Source organism: Protopterus annectens, chromosome 2.part2 (genome assembly GCF_019279795.1).
Source record: "Protopterus annectens isolate FY-2018-M chromosome 2.part2, PAN1.0, whole genome shotgun sequence".
In the NCBI taxonomy this organism is placed as follows: domain Eukaryota; kingdom Metazoa; phylum Chordata; order Ceratodontiformes; family Protopteridae; genus Protopterus; species Protopterus annectens.
In genome coordinates this window covers 332,179,005-332,197,023 of record NC_056730.1, presented here as the reverse complement: position 1 = coordinate 332,197,023, position 18,019 = coordinate 332,179,005, and the positions used below count along the sequence as shown (strand labels likewise).

Genomic DNA, 18,019 nt, shown 5'->3' with positions numbered 1-18,019 from the left:
CTTCCAAATCAATATTCCTGACACCCATGATGAGCAGCTGTTTTACATTAATGGTCAGTGAACGACCTCTTGAATCATCAGGTGAAATGGACAGACCGACAACTGATAGATACCTTCCTACTATTAAATTTAATTAACATGGGCTCCCTACCCTAACAGAATGGGAACTGTGTCAACAGGAAACAAGTTAAGTTTGCATAAAGCAGAATGGTAACATTGCATGCTTCTTTTAAACAATGTTGTGTCCTTGTGATAAAATTTCAAAACTGAGATTGGAAAAGTGTCGCTTTTAATTGACTTTATCTTACGGTCAGGTCCTTTTTTTAATATTAATTACTAAGACTATAGAGCTGTACAAATTTACATACTTATGAAAAAGACAAACATCCCAAGGCTAGAGGTACATGAGGCTCAACAATTAACAGATAAGACCGGAGAAGAGGAGATAAAAATGGTGATTGTATAACTAGTCTGCAGGAAAGTCTCCAGGAAGAAATGATATTCACTAGAAGTTCGGAAGCCGAGAGGGAAGAAGGTGATAAAGATATGGAAGGTTTTGTTTAACAGTATTTTAAAGGAGGGGAACCACAAACATCCTGGAAAAAAGCTGCAGTGGCTGTTAATATCTAAAGACAGTAAAGACCAATATGTCTACACGGGCTAAAAGAATGATCCATATCTATCAACGCTGGCAACATCTCTGCCAATGTGGTTTTGTGGATGGGAAGCAAGCACCTGATAATATTAATAGGGCAATGCTGATCACGATCCAGAGGAAAGCATAATGTAAGAAAATATCACTGTTGGTGGGTCCACTGGGATTTTATGAGTAGGGCAATGGAAGCATTTGCATTCCCCGATAATCTTAAAAGGGATACATAAGGGATCAGAGACAGAAAAATCAACGTGTGAAGGTTCCTTTTGGATAAGTTGTGTCTGAAGACAGGAACCAGGCAGGAGCGTCTTCTTTCCCTTTTTTATTTGCATTACATTTTCAACCACTGGCAAAGAAAATAAGGGACTCAGAAAAGCATACATTTGGACTATAGGCTAGAGACTGGGATTGATACCAGAATATTGGTAAACAGAAAGGGAAGATGAATCCTAAGTGAAAATCCTGCACTGGAAGAGTTTTACTTAAATCAAGAGCAAATGTTAAAATAGGGATAATTAGTAAAGCATATAAAAATATTGTACAATAGTTATAGCAATCAGAAAAGATTGGGAAAGAAAGAGACTGTTCAAGAAATTCACAAAAACAATGGGAGGACATATGGATGGTTCTCAAATATGCAAAGTCTAGAAGATGAGGATTTTTGCTCGGAAGTGTTTACACATGAATTTTTATACCCCAAACAAACACCAAAAATAGCAAGCATTGGAAGTGCGATGGGGAACAAAGAGGTAACTGGGAGCATATGTTTGGGAGTGGAATGAGCTGGCATACTTTAAAAATTGCTATACAATACTCCATCAGAAACACTGGGTGAGCAAATGGGTGCAACTAAGGAAATAATATCTTTGAGAGAGGCTACAGAATGTGAATTGCCTATACTTAGTAAGGCCTAGTTAAGATAAATTCTGGTGGCTGCCAAAATAGCAATTGCTAGAAAATGGAAATCAAAGTCTAAACCAATTGTATTTGTAGTAATGAACACTGTAACAGAGATAAAAGAACTGGAAGTGGGGGATCTTTAGAACATGGTAGGAGCAAATTACATAGACAAAAAATGGAAATTGTGGGAACAATACATGCAGAAAAATGTTTTGGAGGAGGAATGTGGTTTAATGGAAGACAGGAACTGACCAACGTATGTAATACTGGATTGACTACACTGTACAGAACAAGGTGTGTGATGTACAACGTTTATAACTTAGAACATATATAGATATATATTATGTAACAGTCCATTTCACAAAATGATAATTCAATACTGACCTGAGGATAAAAAAGAATACAGGGCAGCACAATGGTGCAGCAGTTTGATCTGCCACCTTAGAGTGCTCGTTTCTGCGGTTCAGTTTTCAGCTGAGATGTCTTCTGTGCAAAGGCTGCACCGTCCTCACTGTGCCCAAGGGAACTTCTGATGGGTGCCTTTTCCTCATGCATTCCAAAACCATGCTGCAGCAGAAGTAGCAGTCTCCCAAACTGCTTACAGGACTGCAAATCATGTATGAGTGGGCATGCCTGTGCAGATTGCATTAGACTAGCATCCAATCTGGGGCTCACTTTTGCACTTGTGCCCTCTCAGTGCTGTGACAGGTACCCCCAGGATCCTAAACCAGATAAAGTGAGTAACTGGTAAAGTAAATAAATAAATGGATAAACTAAAACCATGGTCACTTCTAGCTGTTCTACACTTACTTCATGTTAACAGTACATCAGGTTTTCCAATAACAAATCAATTCCACTATAGATTAAAGTATACACTTAATTTACAATATCAACTCCTATACCAGTTATGTGGACTACACCAGTTTAACAGTGGCTTCAACTATACAATTATCTTGCAATACTGTCTACTACAGTTGCATGTACTATAGCAGAACGAACTTAAGACTGCCTAATCATGTCCATTTAGACAGAACTAATTTCTACCATTTGTTCTTGCAGTACATGTGGCATTCTGCTAGAGCTATATAATAATTCTACTAATTGCTATACCAGTACACTCATCATTCCAACATTCACAGAAAATCCATATCAAGCAAGAAATACAACGCCATATTGCTTGTGCTGATGTGAAAAATGCATCACAATAAGCTATGCTCAACTTTCCTAAAATAAATACAATGTATTTAACATGTACGTTATAGGTTTCCATTCTCTAGCCCCGCCCTCTGAACTTTGAAATCTCTCTTCTAGAACAGGACAGTGCTGGACATGTAATTATCGGTTCCTGCTTTTAATAGAGACAAACATTTATCCTAACCTATGCCATATCAGAAATGCCAAGTTTTTTTTTTTTTTAATCCAAAGAGCATGCATGCTCTCCCAAACAAATGATCAGAGATGGAAGAGCTAGGCTCTGCGTGCTGTATGATGTGAGAGAAAGAATATGCAACAATGTAACGGTCCTGTAACCTAGAGAGATCCACAGTTAACAGTGAGACAGTTGGTTTACACATGGAATAGCTTAAAGTATCCATTTTTAAAGGGAGGGATCATCACTGCTCTAGGTGCTGTAAACATTACTGCCACTAGTCCAAGATAAAATGTGCAGGGGACACTTTCTGATCGTCTGTTTAGTTCGATCTTCTCTGCTCTGTATGAGCTCTATAGAAAATCTCTTCTAGGACCGAGGAACCCTGGACACTAAACTATCAGGAAGTGACATCATAACCAAAGTACTTTCCATCTACAACTTAACATTAGAGGAACTGCTAGCATTCTCTAAGCATTACTACATTTATATATAACTAAATACAGGTTTACTTTTCCTACTGTTTAAATACAAAACATACTTGCGAATAAAAGGTATTGCAACTGATGGAGTCACACAGAAGGCATGCCCAGTTGGGTATGCATGCAACACCTGAGCAGCAAGTAAAACAGCTACCCCTCACTCTAACACCTTGTATTTTTTTATCTAGAATACACAATGCTTTCTCACTTATTTCACCACTATCAAATTTTACTTCCTTCAGTTTGCACATTCCCCATTTTCAATTTGTTGAGTTTAATGGCACAATTGCAATAAACAGCCATAAAACTAGACAGCTGGAGAGCCATGTGCTTATTCATTCAATGCATTACATCTAGCTAGATTGAGAAGCACTGGGTAGAAATGTGTATTCGACAGAAATGAAATCACATTCCTATTGATTCCAGCACCTGAATGGCAAGCAAACATCCAGCACTTCACCAATTTGCCCCATTTTCCACACCACCACTATGGAACGGTTTCATAGGAAAGTATGGTTAGCTACTTCTGGGCCATTTTAATCCTAGCCAATTTCCCTTTCAAAGGTGAGAATCAAACCCTGTACCTCGTGTCTGAGAGGTAAACACCTTAACCATTACATCAACCCCAATCTTTCACCTACAAACTTTACTTCCCCGAGATGCCTAACAAATTACTAAAGGAATAGTGGCAAATGAAACTTGTCTGTTATTCTAAAACAAATCAATGTGGGTGGGATTGCTGCTATAATACATGTCCCACCTCTTCAAGAGCCCCCCCCCCTTTACCTTCCCAATCATGCATTCCACTAACAGTGTGACAATAAACTCCATTTCTCATGCCTAACAGAAATGGAGACAACCCAAGATCACTCAAAGACAAGAAACTCCTCTTCAGCCCTATACAAGATCATCCTTCATGAAATCAGTACAGCGTATATTAGTAACTACATTGCAAGAACACAAAGGTGGAGACAAACAGCATTCTAAAGACTGGCACTGTATTGCAGCACTGGAAGGGTACTGCATTCCTAAGCTGCTATCATATGGATAAGATGGCAAACTAAGGTCCCATCTGCTCACACTGCTGGTGGTTTACGGTGATGTAAAATTAGGGGGCATTTCACTATGTTCTGACCACAATTCCTCTAGTCACAATGAATGCCACCATGGGTCTAGACTGAATTGTCATACCTAATGGGATCAACAAGGTCAAAAAAGCCTACAGATGAGTAAATAAAATAACTGCTACATATAGTGGTAAAATAGTGGTGAATCAAACATAAGCACTGCAAACTAAACACTGTACAGGTGCTCAAAAGGAATGTTGACAAATGAGGGCAAGTAGGAGCAATTACAAGGCATGACAATAGGGAGGATTATGAAAGGTAGATCAGCAAAGCAAATAATTTTGGGAAAGGAAACAACGGCTGGCAAGCCAGTTGCAGCAAGCAGTCATTTGCCTGTGGCAGGTCAGCTCAAACTCAGCGGGGAGGGGGAACAGGTAAGGACAGGGTAGATCAGGACGGTTAAGGGGGGGGTTGAAAGGGCTGGAAACAAGGCAGATCAGTCTTGTCGATCTCTACCTTGGCAGCTTTCCCAGTTTGAACAATGTGAGTGATCTGTGTGATCAAGATAGGGGTGTTTTTTATTTTATATGAGAGTCTAGGTTGGGAGCCTTTGATGTTTTGCATCAAGAAAAGGTTAGTTATGTTAATGCTGAAGTTTAAAGACATTTTGGTTTAAGGGCATGTAGGCAGATTTTTAAGTTAGTATTTGATCTAATGGTTTTAGTTTGAGTAATCTTGTAATTCAGATCAGTTTTTAGTTTTGAAAGGCCTGGAGATTAGGTTACAAACAGGCTAGAGGACAAAATATGTACTTGAAGGTATCAGGCTAAATTTAAATGACAGAATAAGTTTAAAATGAATACTTTCAAGTCGGGTTTGCTAAGGGATCAAGGCTCACTTAAGGGGTTAAACAAAGCCCTAAGTGTGGCCTGAGGTTTAGGGAGGAGATGCAAATGCAAAAGCTGAAATTGTTTTTCTTGGCAATCTAGCAAACAATAGTTGTGGCCTGCAATTAACTGGATGGCTGGGGTCAGTGAAGAATCACATGACAAGGCTAGTGAGTTGGGAGCCAACTTGTATGCTTAATACAACATAAATCATGTGTGGCTCACTAACTTGTTGTGCTTAGTGCAAGTAAACCATGTCTGGTTAAACAACCACCACCACCTGGTTGGGTCATTACAGTTAAGCTAGGTCTTAGGGGATTTACAGCCATTTGCAGGTTGTAAATGAACTGTGGATAGAAAGGTCTGGCAAAAAGTAGAAATTCTTTTATTCAGGACCGCAAAAGTCCATGCTTACATTTGATAATCCTGTGGATTTATGTTTTACCTAACAACACATTTCTAAACCTTGGTAGAGAAAACAGCAAATGGTTGGCTGGGATTCTGTGGCTAGGTAGCAGAATATTGTAACCATTTCAACTTTAGAGGCGTTATTTTCTTTAAATAAGAAGAAGGAAAACGGGCAGAAAGATGGGGCAGGTAATATGTCAGTGTGCAGAGGTTCTTCAGAAAAGACTGGAATATTTCATATGAGGGCAAAGCTTTGATTTGTTGGTAATATTTAGTTATGATTTTGTTTTAATCACTGTAAAGTGGCTTGGTGGAACAGAAAACAGATTTAAAGCATATTCCTGTTTAAGAAGGGGGATTATTTCTAAATGGGCAAAGTTTCATTTTAGCTGCTAAATTCAAGATAGGATCTTAACCCATGGCTGTACAGTTTTCTGCAAGAGCAGAAAAAACTAGCTTGTAGTTGCTGCAAGCAGAAAATTCTCTCATTCCCCATTTCATGCACTGTAAAAGTCTTTCAGCTTTTCCCAGTTAGGGGTCACCAGGGCAGAACTCCAGTCCGCTAATGAATGGCAGTGGATTTTTACTGTGCCGAGTGGCAGCCAGACGCCCAACCTTCAAAGAAGGCACACAAATTCATGCATACACCTACCTGCATGTCTTTAAACGTCATTCAACCATAGGGAGGATATGCAGACTCCACACACAAGGCACTCCAGCCGAGAATTGAACAGGAGAACCTCTTGCTGCAAGGCAACAACACTAACCACTGCAACACCGCTGCGAAAAGGTTTTATACAGGTAGGTTTGGCAGAGACAAAACAAATCAGATAGGACTATACACTTACAAAGGAAGAGGGGGAGGACTTACGGCATTCCACTTACAATTCTTGGGAGGAACGCTTTAAAGCTTCACCTTGGTAATTTTGGGGCACTGTAAAGGCCTTGAGTTGTAAAACTTTAACAGTCACTTTAACAATAAAAATAATAATACCAATGTGGTAGTGAGAAGGTCGTGTACGTCATTAGGTAGAGGTTGCAGCATTCCTTTCAACTTCTTGGTTTAAGAATTATGGTCAAAACCCAATAAATTTGTAAATGTTAATGAAATTCAATTAAAAGTAGATAGAGGACCACAGTTTCTGTGATGGTGTGCATTTTCCGAGTAATAAAAAGTAAGAACAGCAATATCTGTCATTGGGCTTTGTATTAGAACACTACCCCACCCGATGCGCAGCAGTAGGAACCGCCCAACACCCTGCGCATGATGTTTATTGCCTCTGTACGTCTGAATAATCACAAGACGATCTTAGTCCCCATATGAATATTCAAAACACTGAATTTTTCATTTTCATTCAACATAGCTATATTCCAAATAGTAACTTGTGCACGCTATCGTCTGACTAGGAATATGTATGTCTTGGTCTGTAGCAGTGCGTAAACTACTTATTTTCTGGTCTGTAGTACCTGCGTCTAAGTGTAGTTTACCATTTTCCTCAAAGTAGTGCGATCTCAGAGTTGGTATATGGAAGTGGGGGGGGGGGACTTGTCCCCCTGCAAAAGCGATTACTATACGGTACTATACTACAGAAAGTGATTTTTTTGTAAAATAAATTTTGTTTTACTCATTTGTAACTTGGCAATAGTTGTATTACTATGTTTATTTGAAAAGCAAAACTATGTGGGTGCTCATCTTGTGATGGCACACGACTCCGCCAAATCTGCATGGGTTGTCAATTATGCATGATTAACATGCCACGTCACATGCCCTTGCCATGTCAATCACTTTCGCCATGCACATCTAAGCGCAGAAATGCCAGTGGGGTAGTGTTCAAATACAAAGCCCAATATTGACTGGATAAAAAAAAAAAAAAAAAAATTCATTCTAGAATTCACTTGGGGTGTTGAGTGTGGTAATTTACATGGTGGTATTATGCAGTGTTGTCATGCAGGATGAGTCACATAGGTAATATGGTTTAGCTTGTTGGGTAGTAAATTGCTACTCAGTAACAGTGTGTTAAAATAGATTGCAGAATAATACAAATGTGAGTTGAAAAAGCTGACATATCTACTTGGAGATCTTCAGGAAGAATGGGCCAGGGCCATATACACTGATGAATTTCCCTCACCTTTATATTTGCAACCAGATGAATAAATGATATTGGCACCAAACAAACTGGTTAAAAACAAATAAATGACATTTCAGTGTGTACAGTAGAAGATCAGTAGACAAGCACAGTTGTGGTTCGTAGTGGCCAGATCTTGCAGGTCAGGGGATGGAACCCAAAGTTCTCATTTTGGAATGGTGCATCAAAGTGGTGATAAGGAGGTTGATGACAGTAATAACAATAATAATAATAAATATTAAATCACGTTTTAGCAAGACGCAGTAATCTAAAGATACATTTTATACTTCTAAAAGGTAGAAACTTAACAGCAGTGCAATAAACCAACCAGGCTTTCAGAAGGGAATGAAAACTTAAAATTCTTAAAATAATTTTTGGGATTTTAGTAATGGAATAACCCAAATTCTGCATCTGATATCCAAGTAGAAGGAGCATTTACATAAAAGTTTGTGTGTGCGTTTGTATATACAATGGATATAAACAAAAATGTACACACCCGTTAAAATGCCAGTTTTTTGTGATATAAAAAAATGAGACCACAATAAATCATTTCAAACTTTTTCCCACCTTTAATGTGACCTATAACCTATACAATTCAATTGAAAAAAAAAATAAAAAAAATCTGTTAGGGAAAAATATAAAAAAATAAAAAATGACAATAAGCTGATAACTGCACACACCCTTAAACTAATACTTTGTTGAAGCACCTTTTGATTTAATTACAGCATTCAGTCTTCTTAGGTAGGACTCTATCAGCATGGCACATCTTGACTTGGCAATATTAGCCCACTCTTTCTTGCAAAAGTGCTCCAAATCTGTCAGATTGCAAGGGCATCTCTTGACCACGGCCCTCTTCAGATCACCCCACAGGATTTTCTATTGGATTTAGGTCTGGGCTCTGGCTGGGCCATTCCAAAGCTTTAATTTTCTTCTGATGAAGCCATTTTTTGTTGATTTGGATGTATGCTTGGGGTCATTGTCATGCTGAAAGGAAATTCTTCTTCATCTTTCTAAACAGACTCCTGAAGGTTTTGGGCCAAAAGTGACTGGTATTTGGAACTGTTCATAATTCCTTCCACCTTGACTAAAGCCCCAGTTCCAGCCGAAAAGCAACCATAAAGCATGATACTGCCACAACCATGCTTCACCGTGGGGATGGTGTTCTTTTGGTGATGCATAGTGTTGTTTTTGAACCAAAGTACCTTTTGGAATTGTGGCCAAAAAGTTCAACCTTGGTCTCATCAGACCATAACACATTCTTCCACATGCTTTTGGGAAATGTGATGTATTGTTTTGCAAATTTTAGACAGGCCTGGATGTTTTCTGTGTAAGAAAAGGACTCCATCTTGCAACCCTACCCCACAGGCCACACATATGGAGAATACGGGAGATAGTGTTATCACATGTAGTACACAACCAGTACTTGCCAGAAATTCCTGCAGCTCCTTCCGTGTTGCTGTAGGTCTCTTGGCAGCCTCCCTGACCAGTTTTCATCTAGTCTTTTCTTCAATTTTGGAGATACGTCCAGTTCTTCGCAACGTCACTGTTGTCCCATATTTTCTCCACTTTTTGATGACTGTCTTCACTGTGTTCTATGGTACATGCAATGCCATGGAAACATTTTTGCACCCTTCTCCTGACTGATACCTTTCAACAATGAGATCCCTCTGATGCTTTGTAAGCTCTCTGCAAACCACGGCTTTTGTTGTAGCAGGCAACTGAGTAAATGTCAGGAAAATACTAATGAACTTTATTTGGGGTTAATGAGAGTCTCTAATTGATGGCAGGTGTGTACCCAAGAAGACTGAATGCTGTAATTAAATCAAAAGGTGCTTCAACAAAGTATTAGTTTAAGGTTGTGCACACTTATGCAACCAGCTTATTGTACTTTTTATTTTTTTTCAGTCAACGGATTTGTTTTTCAATTGAATTGTACAGGTTATAGGTCACAAAGGTGGGAAAAGTTTTGAAATGATTTACTGTGGTCTCATTGTTTATATCACAAAAACCTGGCATTTTAAACAGGGGTGTGTACACTTTTTACATCCACTGTATATGTATACAGTAAACTCTCAGTTAACCGGAACTTAAGCAACCAGAAAAAAAATGAAGAAATACAGTACACTAAAAACAATTCAGTTTTTCATGTGTTAAACTTTTTTCCTGCAGAAACATACTTGACATTTTTACAGTTAGAGAGTTTTAAAAAGGAATATACAAATAAATTCCCTTTCTCCCAACCTGAGAACAAGTAAAACCAAACAAGTCAAATTGCTAAAATGTCAACACTCACTCCATACTCAGTTTGCATCAGATTGCACAGTGTCTTCAGCTTTCATACATCACTCCAATCTCTTGCAGTCATTTCTGCTTTCATACATGCATTCACTCTCACTCTATTCAATTCATTCAATTCCAATCCATTCAGCATGCCACTGAAAACCATTCCACGTGCCACGCTTTCTAGCAAAAATACAAGTTTAAAATATTATTCTAGCCAGGTTTTAATTACTGTATTTCAATATTAAAGTCAAATCAATACAGTGTTTATGGTACTGTATAGTATAGGGTACAGTATTTGTCAGGTCTGTTTTAAATAGTAACTCTCAAGCAACCAGAAACTACACTTATCCGGCAACTACCAATCCCCATGGGTGACGGTTAACGGAGAGTTTACTGTACTTATGTGTATATTTATGTATGTGTGTGTGTATATATAGGAGGCTACTGGCCCCAAAGCATTTATAAGCCTAACCAAAAGTTTAGTCCATGTTTAGACAAGTCAGCACCCAAAGCCCCTGTCCAGCAGGAACACAGGTGGAATCCCAGGGGTGTATTTTCCGTTTCCCATCCAGTTATCCGGGTTGCGCTTGGGGGTATTCAAATACTTAAACCTACAAACACACACACAGTTGCCGGGGCTGACATTAGAACCCCTACCTATCTAGATATATGAAATACAATGCTACATATTTATTGCATGCGCCACAGAGCTTACACGTGTGTGTGTGTGTAATATACAAGTATGTATACATTTCTGTATGTATTTACACATATATGCATATATTATATAACGTGTTTATAAGTACCTATGTGTGCATGTACATATACATATGTATATTTAAATTTCCTTAAGTTAACTCAATTGGCCATGACTGGAATCGATTACAATGAAAATGTAGGCATCAATGCATGGCATCCAGAAAACGAACTGCGCAGTCAAGGCAAACTTCATCTCTCAGGCCTCCAGAATAAACTTTTGCATAGCACATCCCTTTAAAGGGTACAAGGACCCTCTTCTGACTTCAGTAAGAGGGGACATTTTAAGTAAGTGGCTGAAGGAGTATCCATGTAGAGAGGCAGCGGCATTGTTAGAGGAAGGGTTTGTCATGGTGTTCAAGCTACCAGCAAAAGGTAAGAAAAAGGGGTTATTGTTAAGAACCTGAAATCTGCAAAAGACCATATGGCTATGGTTAAGGCTAAGCTAAATAAGGTATTAGAAGTGGGCAGACTGGCTGCCTGTTTCCTCGCCAACCCAGAAGAGTATTCAAGGTTTCACCTACCGGCATAGTCCTCAAAAAAGAAGCCAGGTGAATTTTGTGGGGAAATCTTTGAATGGATTACATAAAATTGGTGCTTTATGCTTCACTGATGAAGTAGTTAGGAAGGTGAAAGGGGACCATATGGCAAAAACAGATATAGATTCTGCTTTTAGACTTTGACCCATTGCTACCAAAACCAGGGGAGGTTAGGCTTGGGTTTTGAAATTCAATATTACATGGATAAATGCATGCTAATGGGCTGTTTGTTTGCTTGTACTACACTTGAAAGGTTTAGTATGTTTTTGCTTTTGTTGGTGGCACACAGGTTAGGGAAGGACAGCATTGTTCATTGCTTGGCTATTTTATTTGTGGGAAGGAAAGACATGGGGGAATGTCAGTGAGCTGCAGATACTTTTATCAAATCTGCAAAGAGCTAGGGGTGCCAGTAGTAATGGGTAAAGTTGAGGACCCAACAAATAGATACCACACATTGACAATTCATTAGCAGATTCCCTTTTCTCTTTTACAGTGGCCATGGACCTCGTTGCAGTCTCCAAAAATGCAAAACCTACTCTGGATTGAGTGCCAGATCAGTTATGGGTTTTATGGGTAGACGAGAATGGTGGCTAGAGAGTGTAATGCCCTCAGTGGAACAGCAAGGGTAAGTTATAATAAAGGCAAACAGCAATTTTTGCAGACTGGGTTATTCAGAGGCTGGGAACCAGCACACTCAATTTTATCCTTCCAAATCAGGCCTTAATTTTGGTAATGAAGAAACAGGTTGGAGTTTTAACAGCCTTAAATTGGTTTCATAAGGCTTTAGGGTTAAGGGACTTGGCTAATTCACTTCAAGTATGGTCAGTGTTTAAAGGCTAGGGGAGGCAAACATCCAAGATTGACAAGATGTATCCCATAGGGCCAGCAGTACTACACAAACTATGATTTGCCATTTACCAGTTTTGTTTTTCTTTATATGAAATAGCACTATTTAGGGCTGCTTTTCTGCTGGTTTTTGTGGGACAGTTAAAGGCAGAAATTATTCCACTGAACAAGAAGAAAGGTCAATGGACAGTTTTACCTTTGGCATGTACATTTGTTGGGGGAATACATTTGGGTTTATGGAAGTAAATCCAAAATGTGTTAAGAACGGAATGGTCAATGGGCAAGACTGGTTACCCCAAAAAGTTTTGGAACAGAAGTTGACTACAGTAAATTGGAGTGCCACAAACATAGGGGTATGTTACATGGTCCATTCTTTTGTCATCAGCAAGGTGATCCTCTTAAACAGTATCATGTGTGGGTAGTTTTAGGAGAGGCTGTGCAGCTTAGACACAGACATACATTACATTCTTTTCAATAGGAGCAGCTTCATATGCAAACAAAATAGGGGCATCACAGGCTGACATTAACAGACTGGGCAGGTGGAAGTCCAATGCTAATAAAAGCTGTGTGAGGTACACAACTTTAGCTCTTGTTTTTGTGTTTCAGCCCACACATCATCAGATCAAAAGTATATTTGGATAGTTGGTCATTCTTTATTCTCCATCACTGGATCCAGGGCAGGGTGGTCTCATCCTTACGAAGAGGAAATAGATTTTTTTATGAGGCAGTCTGGTTTGGGGTACCAGGAATGCAGTGGCATCAACCCAGGGCAGTATTACAAGCAACAAGAAGCGGTAAATCTCCTATGGCCATGATGTTGCACTTGGGGGGGGGGGTAATGATATTTGCCAGCGTCCATTAAAATAACTAGTTGGTTTGATGATACAAGAGAAAAATGACATACATAAATGCAGACAACAGGCTATTATCTGTTGGTCAGAAGTGGCACAGAAGAAGGTGGAAGAGGCCTAGGTCTATTGAAGCGGTGGCAAGAATGAGACAGAATTAATAATACAATGGATAACTTGCTAAAGGACATTAATGGGTTGTACATTCCGCACCCTGGCATTGGGGTCTGGTGGACAGATGGATACAGTGAGGATGGGGTTCATTTGTATGAAGATGGTATGCAGGTTTTTATAAGGAATTGCAAGCTGGTTTAGCACTGAAGGGCCTACACTTAAGAGTAGTGTGAGATGTGCTTGGCAGAAGGCAGGAATGGTAAGGAAGGCCAAGGTAAGTTGGAAGGGAGGTCTCGGGACTCTAACTGGACCTTCCACAGGCCAGACAGCCCTGAAAGATTGTTGCCACGGGACTTATCAGCCTAGCAATGGCTCCTTGGCAGATTGTAAGGCGGTCATGAGGAATTGTGAAAAAAAGTTGTTATGATGAATCAGAAGGAGCAGATATCAATACTGCGGTCTGTTGTCCTGTAGTTTTAGGGCAATGCTATGAAATAAAGAAATGGCCTCCCTGGCACTCCTGCCTTGCACACATCTCAAAATAATAGGCTTCTATTAGAAACGGTCATTAGGAGTAATTGGCAATAAACACATGGCTATGGCCATTTAATCAACCTGTTACCATTGGTTGCCTCTTGTTTTTATTAAATATTTAAGTTTGATTTACTAAATATGCAACTTTTTATGCAGATTGGAATTTATGCAAAATGATTTACTATGTACTGAACTGGTTTTATTAATGTGGCTCAACGGCAATGATACAAAATTATTAAAGATGGAAAATTATGTACAATGTGCTGAACTGATCATACAAATGTGGTACATCAGTTAACATCACATGTTGCATCAAAGGTAAGGTATCTGACACAGTATAGACAGTGGTTTGCTATGTTAGTAAAGGCAGCTAGAGCTGTACCAATCTCAGACAAATGACAAACTGAGGTGGCTGACAGGCTCAAAGGGAAGGAGGTAACACTCAAAACACCATCAATGGCATGCATCATGATTTGCAGAAAAGCCTAAAACCTCCAGCTCCCAATGTAAATATAGATGTGCTTTATTTTTGAATCTTATAAACTGTGTGAACCTATGGAAACGGTTGAAAATGCCCAATGTCCTAGGCCAAAAAATATTTCTGAGGTTTCCTCTAATTGTTACATATTCATTGGTTTCTGAGACACTTTAATATTACGTAAAACAATAGAAGATACTCACAATTCTACAAAGATAAGACCAAAAAAGCCAAGTCAAGTCCTCTGCATCGGTTGGGTGTACAGTTTGTCCTGTAAACTCTCACATTTATTTTTTTAAATCCCACTTGGAACATTTGAAAAAGTGATCTCTCTAATATGCAGCATCCTCCAATGCAGTACTCCCGTCACTGCCTCACATTACCGGCTTTAACAATCGAGCTTAGACTGAAATGGCAACAAAACTTTTAAAGGCTTAGGCAGTACATTATATATAAAGGTTAAACAAAGCTCACACTTGAAAACAACGTGCCTTAAACTAGAAAGCCCTGGTTTAAAAAGTACATTATAATGCAAAGTCTAAACGTATTTCAAATTTTCAACAAACAGGTCAATTTATTTTCATGTATTTAGTACAACAGGTGTGTCTGGTCGCCACTCATATACCTAAAACAAATACGTAGATTATGTATGTGATGCTTGCTCGATCTGACGTTAAGATTTCGTAACTAATATTTCCCAACCTACAGAAATGAAACCTTTCCTGGTTTCAAAACATTTAACAAGACGTTACTTCCACTGTAATCGAAAACGTGTACCTCAAAAGAAACAACAAACTTCTTATACCCGAGAAGAGGCTCTTGGTTGCTCACTGCAGTTCTGGTAGGCAAGGTGGCGGAGCGCTCCAAACTTTCCTCAAAGGGCAAAGCAGCTGACAGCAAGAAACTCCGAAATGGACATAGTAAACCTCCGCGGTACCTGTTCAGTGAATAACTTCCGTGTCCCGTCCAAACTGAAGCATCAGTCTTGCCAATATCTCCCCAGGTGCTCAGAACTTTGAAAGTTAACAGTTCCTTAAGTTTTTGGAGGAAGCACAGTATTATTCCAATCGGACAGCTCCTAAAAACTCCACCTGGTTGGAACCAAGCAGTAGAAACATTTTCCAACCACCAAAACAAATGCAATGGCGGCACCGCCTTGGCGATCCCACGTGATCTGCTCAACCTTCTGAATGACATCATACACAATTACCCAGGTAAGGTGTCACCTTACAGCATTTCGAAGCTGTCAAAGACGGTAAAACCTACTTATATGTATGTATGTATGCATGCCGATATTAATAACTATGCTTAGCGCAACCGAATGCTCCAATGTTCTTGTACCTCCAAGTGCAGTTTGAACACCCATAGTAAGGATAAATTTTGTTCCTGTATTTTGTTTTCCATACAGTCCTGATGGACACGAGACACTGTACAGAGAAAGTGCAAGAAAAAAAGGCAACCAATTAAAAATTAATTAATAAAATAATAACCTAAACAGAATTTACAAAAGAGCAATGCAAACATTAAAAAAAACTATTGTACTGGAAATTACGGATGTTGTAATCGTGTCCATTATACCTCTCAACTGTACAGATATTCATAGAATATCTAGATTTTTGCCTCATATTTTTGGTATGTTTCTCATAAAATTGTGATTTTCTGGAAAATCATTGGAAAGTTATTGAGAGTTGAAGTCAGAAAATAATGGCAGACATTTAAGTTTCAGGCTTCATACCCTTCAGACAATTCATACTAATGCAAAATATGTTCTATCAACTTTCAAAGTCCGTAAAAGCAGTATTTAAAACGTGTCCCAATTTTTGGGCCTTTGACCCCCCCCCCCCCCCCATTATTTATGGCCTTGTCCAGATTTCTTGCTGCAAGAGGTTGAGAGTTATGGTGTCCCTTTTACAAGAAGGTGATAATAAAGTAAGAACAATGAGCATTGAAGTGTTGGTCAACAACAACATAATTTGCAGTAGACAATGCACAGATAAATGAATGGTGTGATTAGAAAGCATTAATGTGCCTGAGCTGTAATACACACTTACAAGATACTGCTATGCAATCCAAGTCACAAGGTCATTTTTTAAATGTTAACTAGGCAAGTGAACCTGTTATCATGGACGCTTTTCAAGCATGACCCAAATCAGAAGGCCCAGAGTAAATGTAATAAATCAGTATGTTTTGGGGAGGTGGGAGGAAATCTGAGTGCCTAGAGAAAATTGTCACTGACACAAGATGAACAAGCAAAAAACTTCACAGAGATGATGGACACTAAGACTGATCCCTGGATGCTGGACCTGTGGAGCAGAGATCTTAACCCCAATAAGACAGAGGGTAGTGCCAATAGTCAAAATAAGCCCCATTAATATCAACAAAGTTAGTATTTTTTCAGTGTATAAAATAATACAAAGTTTATGGGTTAAATAGATGATCTAATATTAAAGTAAAGAGGGGGAAGCAACAGAAAGAGGTAGAGAATATACATTTCTTCATTTCTCTTTTTCCTGCCACAGCTCAGAAAAGGCCCCATTATGATTTTCAACATCTTTTCTTGTTTTTTCTAAAGAGAATTTGCTTCAGTCTACATGCCATAAAATAAGAATAAGCATCTGTAGTTTACCATTAATCATCATCAACATTTTTATATCTTGAGAGGAGGCCTTGCTGAGGTCAGTGAAACTGAGTGAAACGTGCAGTTGTGTAAAACTCTTTCACAGACTTAATTGTTGGAGGACTCTGTATGAAGACCAGTAATCAAAATATCATATAAACAATAGTTTTATGAAGAATAGTTTTATCCTTGCAATTGCAGAACATTATGAGCCGACAGACATACTAGAATATTAAAGTTGCTTAAAGCTGTTACCAAGTGTATGAAGTTATTAGCTGTCACTCACTAATGATTAAGCAGAGCTGCTAGATCTGATAAACAGAACTGTAGGAAGATTATATGGAGACTTGCTATATCATTGAGTTCAACAGGAAAAATCTGCAGTTTAATTGCTTTGTCCAGAATAATATTTATATTTTAAGCAAAAGGCTTTTAACAGTTCATAGAATAAGTCAGAGTAAGTCAGAAAAAAAAAGGCAAAACCCACAGATATAGTTTCAAAAGATAGTCTAAGAAAGCAGAGGCTGAAATGACTGACATTGTAAGTAAATGCAGAAACAATCCACATGATTTATTGTATTTACACTGTGTTATATTAAGGGTACAGACACAGTATGCATCATGGGAGCAAGACAGACTGAAAAACAAAATCACGTCAGTATTACAATTCCCATTAGATCATTTTGAAGTACAACATACTACAAAGTAATACTAGACATTCATAGGTTCATAGGCAAGTACTTAGAATGATACTGAGGCCATACTGCTGTACATAAGGATATGATGAAAACTTCTTTTTTCAGTTTCTCCATAGGCATGCCCATTTAAAGTCCATAGTTTCTTGCATAAATACAAAAAACTATTTGATTTCCATTAGCTAAAGTATGTACTTATATACGTGTGCTAGATTCCCAGTCTATACTGATAGCATGTATGTACACTGTCAAAGCTACAGTTGCATTTGACTGATGACATGTTTTGTTATCAGCAATACCCCTACTCTTATACAAGTACAGTTCCTGAAGTCAACCAGATACTACTCCCATCTCTGTCACTAGCATTCCCTGTACAAAGCAGATACCACCCCTACTCTGAATCACAATTTTTACT

At 38.7% G+C, this 18,019-nt stretch overlaps 1 protein-coding gene across 1 annotated transcript in view; it reads right to left on the bottom strand.

Annotated features, from left to right (window-relative positions):
* MARVELD2 (MARVEL domain containing 2) overlaps nucleotides 1–15,512 on the bottom strand; it is a 402,592-nt gene extending 387,080 nt beyond the window's left edge. The window contains exon 1 of the mRNA XM_044064416.1: nucleotides 15,098–15,512. Within this exon, the coding sequence (XP_043920351.1) occupies nucleotides 15,098–15,492 (395 nt within the window). The 5' untranslated portion in view covers nucleotides 15,493–15,512. The remainder of the gene's footprint in view (nucleotides 1–15,097) is intronic.
* Between the last annotated feature and the right edge of the window lie 2,507 nt (nucleotides 15,513–18,019).